Here is a 17,449-nt window from a genome sequence, read left to right on the forward strand (position 1 = left end):
CTCCACCTAATGACGTGAATTTTACGAGGCTATGCACCTCATTTTTGGGTGGGCTGACCCTTCTGGAGTGGGCCTCATGGTTTCGGCAGGGACCTTCCCTGGATTACCGCTGACAGGTCCACTCTCGGAGCCAGTCTGGCCCCTGGATCCAGTGCTAGATCCAGACGTCGCTGGTCACGAGATCATTATCTTTCAAAGAGCCAGTTCCAGTAGCATCGTACCCAGCACTGCCAGTGCCCCATAACAGTGAAAACCCCATCATCATACCCAACTCTGATACAGAGCTGAATCTGCACTGCCCAACGTCGACTCCAGCACTAGCCAGATCTCAACCTTCTGAGTCGGATCCTTCTGTTTTTCCGACAGGCCCTGCGAGGAGTATGATTGGTGAGGGTCTGTGGATCTCTGTGGGTACCAGAATCCCCTAGAAAAGCCCTAGGACGTTTGGTATGATGAACTTCAGCATATCAGTGGTCTAGACAGACCCCCAGACACTGGTCGAGTCTTTCCTCCTAGTGTGGCTGCAGAGGAAGGATCTTTTCCAGGGTGGTGAGGAAAGCAGCCGAGGTCCTGGACCTTATGTTGCCCTCCGTGGCAGTCAAGACAAACGTCTTGACATAGGATTTCTGGGGGCAACTCCTGGCTAAATCAGCTATCTGTCCTTTATGGGCCAAGCCTGCAAAGGGGCTCCTGTGCACAGGACAATTTCTGCGGTCATAGCTCTCCTCCTGGGGACCCATCCATCTTTCCTACCCCAGAACCCGACCCCATAAAGTCTGATTGTCCAGGCCTCCACCTACAAAGTTAACCCTGGCATGTTCCCTACCACCCCATTGTTGAGGAAATCCAAGAGGCTGGATACATTTGGCAAGAGGATGTTCTCTTCTGCTAGCCTTTTACTGCGTTTGCTGAACTCTGCATGCCTCTTGTGCCAATACACCTACACAATTTAGGTTTTCGTTGCGCAAGTTCTGCCCACAGTCATGCAGGAGGCTGGAGTCATACTGACAGAGGATATTGTCAATGGTAGGGATGCAGAAAAGTTCACCATTCACTGCATACTGGATATGACCGACACACTAGGCAGAGTGAATGCATTGTCAGTGGGCATGCAGACACCACACCTGTCTGTGATCTACTTTTCAGGGGATTTCCATGTATTTCTTATGGACATGCTCTTTGAAGGCACCTGCCTCTTTGGTGGTAAGTCAGATTCCGCACAGGAGCAGTTTAAGGACAGCCGGGCCAATGCCCTGTTACTGGGTTTCCATGGCTGCACATCAGCCCCATTTTTCCTTTCACTCCTTCTTTGTCCACAGTAATGGTCCCTCCCAGGCCCACAGGTTCCTCTGCCTTTCATGGCCGTGGCTTCCACAAGCCTCGTGGCACACACAACTAGAGATCTACCCAATCCGCCAAAGCTGCAGCCTTAAAACCCCTATATTTTGCTCTCTTACCATCATGAGCACTCAGTGGGTGGCAGGATCCAACATCACCAGCCCCACTGTTAGCCCGTAGCATCAGACAAGTGGGTACTTCACATTGTTTAGTGGGGTTAATCCATCCTTTCTTAGAAACCCCACCGCCCATGTAACATCCCCAAACCAGCAGACAGAGGACCACCTTTCCATGCCCCAACAGGAAGTACAGGCTTTTTCGCCATAGACGCCAACAAGAGCATCCTTTGCTTCAGAAGTAGCCTTTGGTTGCTATTTTTACTACCTTCTGGTGTGCAAGACGGATAGAGGCCTTCGCCCTGTTTTAGACCTGCGCCCTCAACTTATTTCTGAAGAAGGAGAATTTTAGGATGCTAACGTTGTTTCCAGTTCTTTCTGCCCTTGATCCAGATACTGGATGGTAGTGGGGACTTTCAGGATGCAAACTTCCACTTCCAACTTCCATGCAGTTTATGTTGGGTTCATTATCAACATGCCAAAGTCACACCTTGCTCCTTTTCAATAGAGCATTCTGAACGCAGTGCAGTTTCAGGCCCATCCTCCAGAATGGTGAGTTAAGGATATTCAGGCTATGATCCGAATGTTTTCCCAGTAATAATCAATAGTTCACCGGTGTCAAGCCTCTTTGTGAATCCTGTGTCACTGATTTAGGATTTACACTTATCGCTGCTTCTTTTTGTGGATAAGCTTGCAGTTCTATTCAGCATCCATATTTATCAATGAATATCACTTGGAGAAGAAGGAAATTATGCCAGCTTTCTATCTTGACAATTTACAATGATATAACCTGCCCTCATTCCAAGCAGCCTTATAAAGATGAAAGTGGATTAAAGATGAGGATCCTGCATCCAGATAAATATAAAGTCTGGACTAAATTCAGTTAATGTGGCCCATGACGGGGGTGTGGCCAACCAAGATAGCAAATCGAATGCACTCTTAGAGTGCTCCGCTGCCCCTAACTGAAATCCTGCATAATCACGAGCAGTGCAGCAAAGAAGGTCCTGCATAGGGTGCCTGAGGCCCCGCAGATAGCAACTTGCCCCATTCCCCCTTCTCCACTGGAAGACCAAAAAGGCACTGAGCGGGGTGTCCTGAAGTTATGGAGCCTGCCGGTTACTGTGAGGCGTGGAGTATTGAAGAAGATCTCCAGTACCTGCAGGTGAGGCCCAGTCCGAATGGCTGATGGACTCAAGAAGGGAGTTGGTAGTAGACTGTGGTATGAGCAGGACCACTGAAAGAAGCACCAATGAATCCCAGAGTGGAGGACATTGAAAAATCTGAGGCTGCCGGGGCCTGCTATGGCTGGCAGAGGAAGAGTGTCCCAGGCAATTGAAGAGGTAGGTGGTGCTCGTGGACAGTGCCAAAAGTGCCACTAGGACCGGCTTCTACTATAAGCAGGAGGGTGACAAATATTGGTGCTGGGGCACTGCCAGGACATAACTCTGATGCACTGGAGAAGGACAGTTGGTCTAGCTAATGTACGTAAGAGCCTGGGAGTTCCTGGTATTGCCCCTGATATTTATAGTGCTTCCAGCTGCATGCTGGTGCTGCACTGGGGTTGGAGGACGGCCTGCTGCTTTAAGGTAAGCCATGATTGAAGTGGGGGGGTCCTGGTCCCATTAGACTGAGTTGGTGAAGGAGGTGTAACAGTGGCGCTTGTTGCAGCAACCGGCGGAGAGATGGTACTTTTATTCCGGTGTTTCCCCATAAGAATGAACAGCGTACTGTTGAGTAGCTGCCGGGCTGAAGGCCTCTTATGCAGCTGGACCACCTGAAGGCCAGGCTTAGTGATGGAGCTGGGTAAGAACAGTAGACTGCTTGGTCTGAGCCTTTTGATAGCCTTGCTCTGTGACGTGGTACTTGGTTGGCAGCTCAGGTGAGGTGCTGGATGCTATGGAAAGAATTGGTCATGTATCTGGAGAGGAACATTTAGAGAGAGGGAGACCCTAGAAAATACACGATGGGGAAGGATAAGCTGGCCATGTGGTACCAGTGCAACGCCATCAGCCAATACACCACTGCACAGGGGCCTCCCACGAGGGCCACTGGTGGAGGCACCAGGGCATGAAGATGAGCCGACTAACGTGGCGTTGCTGCAGGCTGTTTAGGACTCTATAGTGGCTTTGGAGGAGAAGATAGATGTGGTGCCAATTGATCTTGGGCTGCTCCGAGTGGACCTCCGCAAAATGGGAAAGCGTTTCATGACAGCTGAATGTATGTTCACAGATCTGCAGAGGAAAGTCGCATACTTAAAAGAACAAGCGTCACACCTGATGGGTGCCACTGCAACACTGGAAAATAGAGCTGGAATGTGGAAGGACGATCCAGAAGGAACAACCTTTAGCTTCTGAGGTTTCTGGAGAGAGCAAAGAGTGCCTCGTGGAGAACTGGCTATAAAAAATAACTGCCTTTCCTGCATCGTTCTCTCCCACTTCAAACATGGGAGAACTCATAGGGCCTTGGTGCACTGCCATCGCCTTGGGTGTTCTGAGAGCTATAATAACAGGGATTTTCAACTATAGATATCAAGACATTATTCTGAGGGTGGCCAGACAACAGGTGAGCTTTAATATGAGAATCATAACATTGCCATCTTTCCGAACTATGCGCACAAAGTGCAGATGCAGTGAAAGTGCTTTCAGAAAGTTAAGCAGATGTTAAGGGCCATGAGGCCTACACCCAGCATTAACTTAAAGTGATTGCTGATGGCAAAACCCTCTTCTTTGGTGAGGTATGGTCCTGGCTGGAGGTATGTGATAGAGTACTGGCAGCAAGAAGGGACTTCTCGGCTCTGCCTGTGAGGTGGCCAAAGCGGGGAAGGTGGTTCTTCCTCCAGGATAGGTATGCAGATGATCCAACTTAAACCGAGAGTTATGTTGTTGCAGGATGGTGCTCGGAGTAAAGAGATGGAGAGTGGTGGGGAGCAGGACGAAGAGGGTGCTTCTGAAGACAGAGTGGACACTGAGGAGGTTGGTTGACTGCTGACACAAAGGATGGAATTGATGGTGCTTGGTCTGCGTTGAGGACTGAGGAGTGGTCTGTGTGGAACTACTGAGGGACTGGGACAGCTCCTACAGAGAGGAATTCTGAAGGGTTGAAATGGGACATGTACAGTCTTTATTTGAAATAAGTGCGAGCATAGATGTGGCTGGCTCTGAGTAACTTAGATAGGGACAGATGGGGTAGCTGCATTGCAGCTCCAAGTGATGACTTTTCCTTTTTGGATTTAAGGCCTGGTAGGTGTTGCCCTGCTCCTGCATATTGAGATTGCTAGTTGGTAGTTAGATAAGTGCTAGACCTTGGGACGGGACCAGTTTGTTCTCACTAGTTGGGGTTGGTGGGGTTGGATTGGTGTGGAAGCACTGCCTTCATATGGTGGGGTATGCACGTTGTGTGGTTGTTGTGTTATGTTAAATTCTGCTCAATTTAATTAGCTCCACAAAACTAAGAGGCAATTTCCTCTTTCTGTCCATGATGTAGTATGCATCACACACAGGAAGAGGAAGTAATGAGAAGTAATAAACATATGTTTGACGCATATATGGCTGTAGATATGCATGCTGTGCATACTCCTGCCTTCAAGTGTTAGGCTCGGATGTGAACAAGTTATTTTTCCTTGAAGAATTATTTTCCAGTCATGAGGTAGTGTGACTCCACCTCTTGCTTGCAATGCGCATAGTCATCGGCTCCATTGTTAGATTGTTTTTTTTTTCCACCATTAGGTTCAGACTTGTTCTGTTCTCCAAATCAATAGTGTTAGTTTTTCTTTTGCTCAATATCTCCATCTGTGTTGTTTTCTGTCACGTTTACCCCTTTTCTTTTGGATTGGGTTGATGATTCCAGTTACGTTCAGGACAGTATGCCAGTCGAATATGGCCCCTGGTGGGGCTTTGCCCACCAGGGCCTCTTCCCTTCTCTTTGCTCACACCATGCCTTATCTGTGATAGAATGGATGCCCTTTTGATACTGCCCTCTGTGTCGTCTGGACTACCCCTGGTCGATCTCCACCAGGTCCTAATTTCTGCCTTTCACCTGAGCACGAAGAGGCCTCTTGTAACATGTGTCGTCCTTTTGTTCAGAGAAGATCCTTTAAGACCACTGGGCACGTTGAATCGAGATGTCGCGCTGGAGTTGAGAAGATAATCCAGACCTCTTCGACAACCAGGACTTCGAGGGGGGGGGACATCATCCTGAGCCTTTGGCTGCTGACGAGGACGCTTTCTTGCCTGAAGAGAGTTCAGACTCTGACCTTGATATTGAAGACCGCCATCAGCTCAACAGGTTTGTGAGTACAGCTCTTCCTCCACCTCTGTACCACTCCAGGTCCTACCTCCCAAAAGGCATTCAGCTTCTTTGGACTCGCAGAGGCAGGCTTCTAAGCCACCACTGCCTTCGGGCCATGGTCAGCAATGACAGTCAGCTTTGGACACCACACCCAGATTTGGCTCAGCACCAAGGAAAATCCTAAAACCAATGCCATTGGTTCCGCCCACTCCTGATTCGGCCCGACCATTGGATCTGAAACAGTCTGCCTTGGCACCAGACCCGAAACACTCTCCTCCGACCAGAAGACCAACTCACAATCTTCGGCCTCCTAAGAAACAGTGCAGCTTTGAAGAAGCTCTGGAGCCCCCTCCTCACCCAAAGCAGAGAAAGAAGCAGGATAAAGCCACCAGTCATCTTGACACTGGACTGCCTCCACCCTCGTACGCTCCACCCAGACCCCCTTGATTACCTTCCCCACCTCCTTCTTTACCTCACCCAGTATCTTACACTGCACAGGAGTCTTCACATTCTGACACGGGTGAACAAGCAGGATGGGACACTTATGACGTTCCCCCACAGTGAGATCCTTGGGACTCATATAATATAGATCCACCTGCAGATACTGATCAAAAACCTCTACCCTGCTTGCCCTTCTCTGCCAGATGAAACCTTCTCTCACCATGATGTTTTATGTAGGACTGCTGCTTACACCACAATATGAGGAGGAGTTCCTATTTGAGACTCTTTCTTCGCTCATGGCTCCATGCAGTGTCTGCCTATGCTGAATGGGATACTCTAGGAGCTGGTCAAAGCCCAGGTTATTACCCCATGGGTTGAAAAAAAATACAAAGCATCCCCCTTAGAACGCTCAGGGCACCGGTGATGCTCCTCTGCTGGACAAAGAGAGTAAAAGGATAGACAAGGAAGGTAAACTAGTTGTGGCACAGTCTGTCAGGCACTGCTTCATCGCCAATTCTATTGCTTTGCTCCCTAGATAAGACCGGCCCCACAGGGACGAAATGTTGGCGCTCCTCCTACACCTCCCAGAGGAGCACTGTAAAAGGGGACACAAGTTGTTCACAGAAGGCGAGCTGATTGCCACCACAACCGTCAGGTGCGTCCTGGATGCTGCTAACACTGCTGCTCAGGGGATTAACTCTACTCTTCCCCCCCTCTGGGGGCATGCCTGGCTCTGGTTTAAAACAGCATCTTCTCTTGAGATGCTGGAGATGAGATGAGGAACATCTTTTTGGGCCCCAGGTTGATGAGATGCTGGCGAAAGCCTTGGGCGCCTTACAGAATCTTCCTCACGGGTGAGTGGGAAGGGGTAAGAGGTCAGCATCAACAGTTCAAAGGGCTGCTCTTCTGCGTCACCACCAAACCCAGAGTTTATACAAAATGCCTTGCAGTAGTAGCAGCTTTCCTACAAAGACAGGGCATCCATGTGTTCCCCTTCCTGGCCAGTTGGCTATTAAAGTGTGCAATGCAACTGCAGTGCCAGGCTTGCACCCAAGCCACATTAGACCTGCTGCACAAACTGGTCTTCACCATCATCACTGTAAAGTCCCATCACCAACCCCTTCAGATTCAACCCTATGTGGGAGCCATTCTCAGTTTGGAGGTCAGCTTGGCATATCCCAGGCCAGCAAGATACCAGTCTTCTCAGCGTTGCTGCCTCTTTTTAAGCCAAACTAACAGGTCACACTACAGACAGGTATCCGCCTGCTAGGCATGATGGCATCCTGCATCGTCCTAGTACCCCACGCAAGATTTACCATGCATCCACTGCAGGAATGCCTAACACATTTAGTGGTCTCAAAAGGAGGGTATTTGGGAAGATTTGGTGTGACCAGCTCCCGCTCTCATCACTCTCTGCAGTGGTGGAACTTAAGCAACTTGTTTTGGGGTGGGGGGAGCTGCCTGTTCTCAACCCAGTTCCGCAGATCGCAGTGACAATGGACACATCCCTCAGTGGGTGGAATGTGCAACTACAAGACCTGACTATCTAGGACTAGTGGGGCTGCCACTTGCAGGGACCTCCGCATCAACTACCTGGGGCTGCTAGCTGTCCATCTAGTCCTCAAGACCCCCCATTCCCACGTAGTAGGCAATGTAGGCCTCATACAGATAGACAACATGACAGTCATGTATTACATGCAGAAGCAGGGAGACACCCGCTACCTTAAGGTTTCCCTGTTAGCTCAGTCCATCTGGTGCTGGGCTCTCTGCTGTAAGATCTCCCTCACCCTCATCCTAGTGGCCCCCACCTGGTCCAGGCAACCCTGGTTCACCACTCTCCTCAAACTTTCAGTGGTTCCTCACAAGAGGCTCCCAAACAGGCCATACCTCAGGCAGAACCATGGAGAAATCAGACACCTTGACCCCAAGAGTCTCAACCTTGCGATGTGGCTCCTCGGGTGTTAAAATCTGGTAATCTCAGTCTACCTCTAGAATGCATGAATATTCATAAGGAAATGTGGAGGCCCACAACTCGTGTCTGCTACATTGACCACATTGAATAACCCTCCTCCTGCACCTCCAAATATGTGGTTTAAACTTCATCTCCATTCGGTTACACCTGGCAGCTATGGCTGCATATCTCCCAATTAGGCAACATGGCTTGTCCTTCAGGATTGCAGTCGTCAAAGATTTTATGGAGGGACTAGAGTCATTCCTCCCGGAGTGCCTACCACCCTGGTGTAGAATTTTAGTATTGCCCTCACAAGACTTATGGGTACCCCATTCAGTCCCCTCCAGTCATGTCCCTTACAGTTTCTGTTTAGGAAAGTAGCTTTTCTAGTAGCTATCGCATCACTAAGGTTTGTTAAGCTCCAGGTTTTAAAATTGGAGGGCCCTTTCTTTCAGGTTCATAGAGATAGGATGGTCCTCCGTACCAATCCTAAATTTCTTCTTAAGGTGGTCTTCTTTCTACCTTAACCAGTCTATATAGCTTCCAGTCTTATTTCCACAACCTGACTTTGTTGCAGAAAGGGCTGTTCATACATTAGATGCCAGACAGGCCTTCATGTACTATATAGATAGAACAAGACCATTTAGGAACACCAAGCAGCTGTTTGTTGCTTTTTCTGAACAGCATAAGGGAAAGGCCTTATAAATATGAGAAATAGCTAGATGGATAGTTAAATGCATCCAAACCTGTTACACAAAAGCTACTGCCTTGTGACTCGAGAATAATTATTTAAAGAAAAACAACTTGCACACATCTGAGCCCAAAACTAGATTGCAGGAGTATGTACAACAAGTGAATCTATCTGCAGCACTACATGCCACTAACAGATGCTTACGGGGTAAGTAACAAGTTCCTTCTCCTCATTACTCCTCTCTGGTAGGCACACAATTTTGGTGCAGTCCCAGGTGTACTAATATTTAGTAAATCTGTGGTTGAGTCCAATTCCATGCGTGGATGCATGGAAACACCCCCATCCATGGAATGCCTACCACAATGAAATGTAACAAAACACAGCACAAGCCACTGCGTTGCATTACCTTTCTTTACAAAGTCACACAAGTCGACACTAATAGTCCCTTGCATGGCTTTGTAAATTCCATTTAAGGACTTGTGTTGCCTTGGTATGACTTGCGTGACACAAAGACAACCCAAGTCCTTAATAAATCCGGACCTGCATCACTAAGCTATTCCTGGGACTGATGCATATTAGCTCTTGCACATGTTTGAACGGTTTGTCGGTTCTCCCCATTCAGGGTGTAATTGTCAAGAAATATGTCCAGCCTAATCCCAAAACCTATGAAGATCGCATGGAGCTTATCCTGAAGATGTGTGTGGAGGCAGCCTCAGAAGCTGTACATCTCAACTGCAGGATTCTTGGTGTAGGTGAGTTGTTACAAATTAAAATTCTTGTGAAGGTTGCTATGAAAGTTCTTGTTCTAGCACCATGAAACTGTTCCAATGATTTAAGTGATTTTCAGGATTAAAATAACATAACTATAGACAGGGCCACTGAAAGTTTTAGGCAAAGCGAGGATCAAATTAGGTAGCAACATTGACTTTATTATGCAGAAGGAAATTGCAAATTATTTGCTTAATGCAGCAAATTATATGCAGTTTTATTTCTCTGTTTTGTCATTTTAATATATATGAATAGTGTTAAAGTAATGATTTCTCATAATTCGTGCCATTTTAAACCCAGAGCGTAGCAGCTAGTAACCCATGGGTGACAAGTTAACCTTTATAGATGCTCTTCAAGTAGGCTACATTACATACTGTTTAAAGTAACATTTGAACTGTTTGAGCTACATTTTATTGTAAATGAAGCAACAGATGGTGGGTTACATGTCAAGTATACCACATCCATAATAAGGCCATGAGCTAGGACACCAAATTTAGGCCATGGGTACCACTCGGGGGATGGGTTCTAACATGATTTTTTGCAAGATAGGGATGCCTAGAGATGGAAAATATGCGATAACAAGTCATCACTCTTTGCCTGATATTATTGGATTAGCGACCATAGCCGAAAGAAATAATGGTTTTCATGATTTTGATAAATAGCATGCAAATTCAACATAATATGTGGAAAACTGAATCTAATTCCACCACATTGGTTAAATTCAATACAATTTAAAAATAATTGATTATTAATTGTAATAATAATGTAGTCCTTAAAGTAATAACAATAAAACGTCATTGTATTTCTCAAATATAGTTTATATGCTTCATTTTCACTTACAATTTCAAAGAATAATAGCTGTCACATTTTACATAGGAAATGTATGTCAAGAGTGAACATAAACACAGTTTTATCATTGACATTCGTTGTCGTCATCTTCTAAATAGGTGTCATCGTTCTATGCATCTGTGTGATTTTCACAGGCGGGAAGTCTGCACGTCAGTGCACTCGAGGACATTTAGGGAACAGACACATGCTGGCATTTTGCAGTTCCTAATAAAGTTTCAAGCTGGTAGATTTAACGCAGCCTGAGGTGCTGGCTGCCCCTTCATCCTGTCCACTACCAGTTCCTCTGCTCCCTCGTGTTTTTCCAACTTCCACCCTCTCTCTCAATTGGACTAGATGTCGGTGGATCATTCAGGAGACATCTCTTGCTTATAGCGGGTTGATAATTTACACGTTCGGCATCTTTCTTCAGACAGTCCCTCCAAGGTGGAAGTTGATGACTGTCTATCTCACCCTTCTTTGTGCAAAATTGGTGATATTTTAAGTCATTCATTCATTATGTCGGTTGCTATGTCTTGAGATGCTTTTTTTCGTTTGAAGAGACTGATTGGATCATGTGGCCCAACAAATGAGTTTATCCAGCTTTGAACAAGACTCACCGCTCTCGTAGCATTATCTTCGTCTTTTTCAGTTTGTGACTTATGTAGGTCTTCATGAGTTAGATCTGATCTTTCGTTATGAACCAATTCCCTTATCTGACCCAAAAAAGTGCTTCTGTTCTCAGCCATCATATAATATCTTTTCACAGCATCTGCCTTGAGGTTGAACCTTGTACCACCCGGAGTCTGTGCACCTTTGTTGACTGTTACCTCTATCGCTCGATCAACCGGACTTCATCCAAACGGATTAACATCTGGCAGTTGAACTAAAAGGTATTCGTTGATGAAGTTGTGGTGTATCTCTGGATGTTTCACTGCAAATAATGTCATTACAACATAGTATACAAGAAGATATCTAGCGTAGTTCGTCTTGTCTTACGCAAAACACCATGCGATCATAGAGCGTATGGCAGTAAGATGTAAATACCAGTTTCCTTCTCGAGCAGCACGCGGCAGAGCCAGGAAGCCATTTTCATCAATGTCCACAAACGGCATCCATAATGCAGAGAGATGTCCATTGTCATGACAATGATGTCCCAGAAATACATCTCAAAGCTGTTTTACTTCAGCAAAGGCAGCATTCTGCAAGAGGTCATTTAATCTCTTTTGGCATGGGTCTTTTGCAAAGTCATTAACATCCTCAGTAAAGGAGTACACTACCTGAATGTTCTCTTAGTAATTCTTCTCCACTCAGTGGATAAACTCCAACCAAGCCAGTCTTAACATAGCTTCATACAAGCACTTGTGTACTGTCTTCTTCAATGCAAAGGTTGCAAAGGCCAGTATCTTGGAAGTGTTTTCTAAGAATGGACATGACATTGCGAATGGTGTGAAAGGTGCCCATTCGAAGAATGATTCTGTCATATGTTGCCTTACGCTTCCACTTGATCTCAGTTGCTTTTGCGTAGAGCGCTTGATCCATGACCACTACATTTTTCACCATATGCAGTGATTCCCTCATCAGCTCTGATTTTTTCAAAATGTCAGAAACAGTTTTCAACTCAGTTGCAGGGGCATTCATGGTGGGCAAATAGCCAATGGAATACTGTGACACACTAACTAGGTCTCTAGTACTGATGTTAAATCCTATCCAACTTCTGTTCAAGGCACGCATCTTGTCTTGTGACAACCCAAATGATGTTCTTATTTTGTGCAAGTTTCAATTGTGTAACACATTCCATCATGACTTCGGTACTTGTCATCAATGGCTGAGGCACAGTTCGTTCACCAGAAACCTACATGAACAATTCTTCATTATTTGTGGTGGTCAATGTTCTTTGGTTTTGTTTCTGATTGCTTGGGAGAGGAGCTTTAAAAGGTTGTGGTCCAAACAACTTGGGCTGCACAGCTATACCATTGATTCGATGAGTTGTCCCCTTACCAGTAAGAGTCACTTTCAGCCTATCAATGTTATTCCAGACTAAGTTAGTGAAGACATGAGGCTGAATGTCAGCTGGAACAACAATTTGCTCATTTAAGGTAGCAGAAAGTTTCTGAAGACACAAGGCGGTTTCATTTTCTTCTGGTTGTGAGTATGAAATCCCATGACCAAGTCTGTTTAGAGTGAAAATGATTTCAACATTGCCTGTCAGTGTTCTAACAGCGTATGGGTGCAACAATTGCTTGGGGGGTTTCTGCTTGCCATTTGTGACTAGATATATAATGTCCTGACTGAATGATTACATAAGTAAGGCAACCCTTTTGTACAGCTTGTGTTTTCTAGTTCTCCAGTCAGAAAGCCAAATAGTCACCTTTTAAGGTAATCAGGCACTGTAAATGAATCTTTGTCAACGTCTGATGGATGATTTGGCCATGGTGTTGTCAAGTTTGTTTTAATCATTGTTCTTATATGGGATGATGTTTGATCAGTGATATTGTTCATTTCTGTTGCCCCAACCTTTAAAACTGATAAATCTGCTTTCAAACTCTGGTTTTATCTTACAACGCCCTGTAGCATGACGCTATCAGATTGGGTCAGTAATTTTCCTCGGTTGTCTGGGAATATGTGAAGGCTGTCACCGAACTAAGATTCTAATTTTCTTCTAATATGCTTCTTGGTTGATTTGTCTATTCCCTGTATTCCTCTGCGTGTCATGAGGGGTTCAAGAATTTCAGTGAGTCATCAAACGTATTACTTCTTGGTTAGGAATACTCATAAGTCCTAATGTATTGAAATAGTTCATCATATGCTTCATCTCTCATATTTTTGTAGTGAGCATCTGTTTGAATGCTAAATGCATGATCTTCCTCCTTTGCTTTAACCCTTGAATGCTTTCTATAACAAAATGCATGATAATGGGTTTCTGTAGCCACTATGTTCCTACTACAAACTGCTAAGCTCTTTGAATCACAATTAATGGTTGCCCACTCTCGAATCCTTATGTCAACTTTAAGCTCCGTGGCCTTGGATTAATTTCTCACGCGTTGATGTTCCCTTGTAGCATTTTATCTTTCCACAAAATATACATTCTTCAGCATACACGTTTGACTTTAATGATGTTCTTCTGTTTAAGCGTTTACTCGTTCACTCACTCATTCCAGCATCATCATTGACACTTGCCATGGCTTTTCGCTTAATAGTAAATCTCTCTTCTTAGTAAACACGCCCCTGTACTTCACTTCCGGTTGTGAAATACTTGGGGAACCGTGTTGCTTTCCACATTTCTCGCAATCTCGAACGGTGGAATGTGATTCCTTTCTTGAGCTGCCTCTAACAAAGTTTTCCATGATGAATAGTCCTGTGGGTTTGTCAGCATTACTCCATTTTGGACATTTGACCATAAATGAAGTATAAACTCTGGATCAGAGGGACAGGATGTTCTTGTTTTAGTCTTCTTCAAGATACCTCGCCACCAGCTCTGGAAAAAGAAATTAGTTAAATTTATACATTTTGCTTTGTGTACTATATATTCATTATTACTATTATGATTGTTAGTTTATATAATCACATTTACTGTAACTATAATTTTTAATAATAAAATTCACAAAAATAAAATTTTTGAAAAAATTGCCATTTACATCAAGGTATCTTGGGAGTGAAGTGGTAACTCACAAAAGGCAAAGCGTTATGACTTGTTATCACATATTTTCCATGTCAAGGTGTTCTTACCTTGCCAATAAATTATATTAGAACCCATCCCCCCAAGTGGTACTCATAACATGGTTGGCTCAAGCCTTAAAAATGTGGAAAATGCTGCAGAATCACATAATTCAAGAAGCCCTAACAACAACAACAACAACAGTCAGTCATTACTTGACAAGTTAATTTAGTGTGTGTTAGATTATTCTATAGCATGCCTTCAATTTTGAATTTGAGACTGTCATCTGATTTGCTCATCAGAGCAAATTATTACTGTAAACACCACCTTGTCCTAAAAGTAGATTTACCGTCCCCCTCAGGCGAAGCAGTGTCGTGCTGTACAATTTTTGGTTTGACCTGGCAGTTTGCTCTCTGGCAACGGCCAAGGTAGTAAAAAATTAGATGGTCTGCTACTGGCACCTGGTTCTCAGAAAAGCCAGAAAAGGAGATGGAGATTAGACTAGTGTGCTTGAGAAAGCCAAATATAATAGCTGTCAGGCCAATTACCAAGCACTAATCGCAAAGGAAACAAAAAGACTACTTTACCAATAAAACCACAAGCTGCAGCTAACTCTTCTAAAGAGCTATATCAAATGATTATGAAACTCACTTCAGTCCCCTCCAACCTTGTTTTCTGCTGTAGTCAATCATTTTGCACTTTATTGGCTAACTTTTCCCAGAAAAAAGTAGCAGCATTCTACAGTGATTTTGTTTTGGTTACTCCTGCATCTTATTCCATTTCGGTTCTCCCACTCCACCTTGATCGGGACCCAGCCTCTCTCAGTTTACATCCCCTTCCATAGAGGAAGTGAGGAGACTGATCCTTTCCACTACCTTAGGTTTCCTGCTTGACCCTTGCCCTCCAAAAGTGTCTAAACTTGCAGCTGAGTCGATTGCCTTGGTTATTGCTAAGATTTTCCAGGCAATGTTCAAACTGGGATCGTTTCCTGCTGCTTGGAAGAAAGCCTCCGTGCTTCCCTTCTTAAAAAAAAAATCCAACCTGGATCCTAAAGAACCTCGTAGCTTCCGTCCTATTTCTTGCCTACCTTTCCCATCCAAAATTGTGGAAAAGATTTTAAATATGCAGCTTGTAGAATTTATTGATACACACAAGGTTCTGTACAACACCCAGTTTGGCTTTCGCAGAGGGCACAGCATGAAAACAGCTCTTATCAAGGCCACTGAGAAGATCAGACAGGCTCTTGATGATGGTGGCCGGGTTGCTCCTGTCTTGCTTGACCTGTCAGCAGCATTCGATACGGTCAGTCATGAGCTGCTGCTGGCATGCCTGGCTGACATAGGGGTTACCGAAGCAGCCTGGGCCCTGGTGAAATCCTTCCTCTCTGATTGCCCTCAGGATGTTCGACTGGGCGAGCTTGTTTCACCATCGTTTTCCATTCCTTGTGGTGTCCCTCAGCGTTCCTCCCTTAGTCCCACTCTTTTTAATGTGTATGTCTCTTCATTGGCTAGCCTTATTAGATCATTTGGCTTTTCGTTACATCTCACACGTACTACACACAATTGTTGTATCCTTTTCCAGTGGTGAAAGTAAAGTTAGGTCTAGCTTCTACGATTGTACGTGGGCAATTTGCTCATGGATCTATAATAACTGCCTAAGACTGAATACCAGCAAAACTGAAGTTCTACTTTTCTGCACTCATCCCACCTTCTGAACAGATTCTTGCTGGCCACAGGAACTTGGCCCACTCCCAGTACTGGTCAATAAAACCAGCAACCTGGGAATTCTAATGGATGGATCCTATGCTGGCCATTTTAAAGCTGTAATTTCTTCAGCATTTTTCTTGCTTAGATAATTAAAAAAGATTATTTAATTCATCCCAGGAAACCTGCAGATGCCAGTAGTCACTTCCTGGGTAATGTCTAAATTAGATTACTGCAACGGCCTGCACATGTATGCTCAACAAGCCATATTAAATAGATTACAACTTTTGTAGAATGCTGAAGCACACCTTCTCCTGAAGATATCCAAGTTTCAATCGGTCACCACACATCAGGAAACTGCACTGGCTCCCTATTAGGAAGAGGGTGGTATTTAAAGCTCTTTGCATTACATAGAAAGCACTTAACAACCAAGGCCCTGCCTTCTTCAGGGACAATATAAAATATTACAGAACAGGAAGGTCCCTCAGATCAGCTTCCAGCATGCTGGCAGCAGTACATAGATGCAGGCGCCTAGCCTGGGGTGGTAGAAGTTTTCTTCGGGGTGCCACCAAGGCTTGGAACTCGCTACCTATCACAGTCACATCAGCTCCCATACTTTTAGGTTTTAGCAAACCTGGTTATTCACTACAGAATTAGATATATCTCCCCCCCCCCCCCCCCCCCCCCTTTTTAGAGAATTTCCGCTATTCTTGACACTGGAGCCTTCCGGTTATCCTTCAGCTCAGTGCCTAGACACCCTCGGGTATTAGTTGCGCTTTATAAATATCCCTAACACATCCCTAATATAACTTTAAATTCAGCCTTCTTTTTAACAAAATTCATCCTTTTCTACATTCTAACTTTTAATGCAGAAGCTAATCCCTGAGAAGTTATCTTCCTCACAGTGGTAGAGAGGCTGTTCTAGACTTGAATCTGAAGAAAGGGATGAGATACGTAGGTATGAAAGCTGAGGAGAGCTGATTTAGACTGGAAGACTCAACACTACATCCAACTGGTGCATTATCTTGTACCACCTCTTATACAGATCTTGGTTTCTGTTTCCAAGCTCTGCAAAGTCTTGATGTAAATCTTCGCTATTTTAAATTCTTTGTGACTGGCTTTGTTGCTTGCTTCATTGAAATGAGCACAACTTGGAATGAGTACCAGAAGCACCAGCTCTATAGTCTGACTACAAGAGGTGAACACCTGCAAATGCACAAGTTCTATATGATTACACCGTATTTGCTTTTTTTAACGCAAGCTAGTGTAAATAGTTATTGATCAGTCAATGGACTGTAGACATGCTTCATGTAAGTTACAAAGGTAAGATGCCTTCTAAACCATAACCTGGCTAGAAGAGTTCTCATTAGATGTTCAGTATAAGCACAAGAGAGAAGCAAGTTCTTGACAATAGGTGAGTTTTGAATCTGTGAATTAAGTAATTCTGGCATGAAGTATTGTATAGGATCTAAAAAAACTTGCATTAAAAAACCTGCAATACTTCTGGAGCATGAAAAGCCAGGAGACTAAAGGAAATCCACACCATCCTTCATAGCACATAGACAGGGAATGATTGATTACTCCATAGTAATCTCTTTTAGGATCCCAAGAGCTTTGCACTAAAAGGTTTTACGGCACTGGTAACATGCCCTTATTTCTCCTGACATAATA

The 17,449-nt window shown here is 44.7% G+C and overlaps 1 protein-coding gene across 3 annotated transcripts in view; it reads left to right on the top strand.

Moving 5' to 3' along the window:
- The window catches only part of GNE (glucosamine (UDP-N-acetyl)-2-epimerase/N-acetylmannosamine kinase), a 278,480-nt gene that overhangs the window by 176,021 nt on the left and 85,010 nt on the right, over window positions 1–17,449 (top strand). For all 3 annotated transcript variants that reach the window (XM_069237640.1, XM_069237648.1, XM_069237655.1), the window contains exon 8: window positions 9,447–9,576. In XM_069237640.1, the coding sequence (XP_069093741.1) occupies window positions 9,447–9,576 (130 nt within the window). The remainder of the gene's footprint in view (window positions 1–9,446; window positions 9,577–17,449) is intronic.

The sequence above is a fragment of the Pleurodeles waltl genome, chromosome 1_2 (assembly GCF_031143425.1).
Source record: "Pleurodeles waltl isolate 20211129_DDA chromosome 1_2, aPleWal1.hap1.20221129, whole genome shotgun sequence".
NCBI lineage: Eukaryota > Metazoa > Chordata > Amphibia > Caudata > Salamandridae > Pleurodeles > Pleurodeles waltl.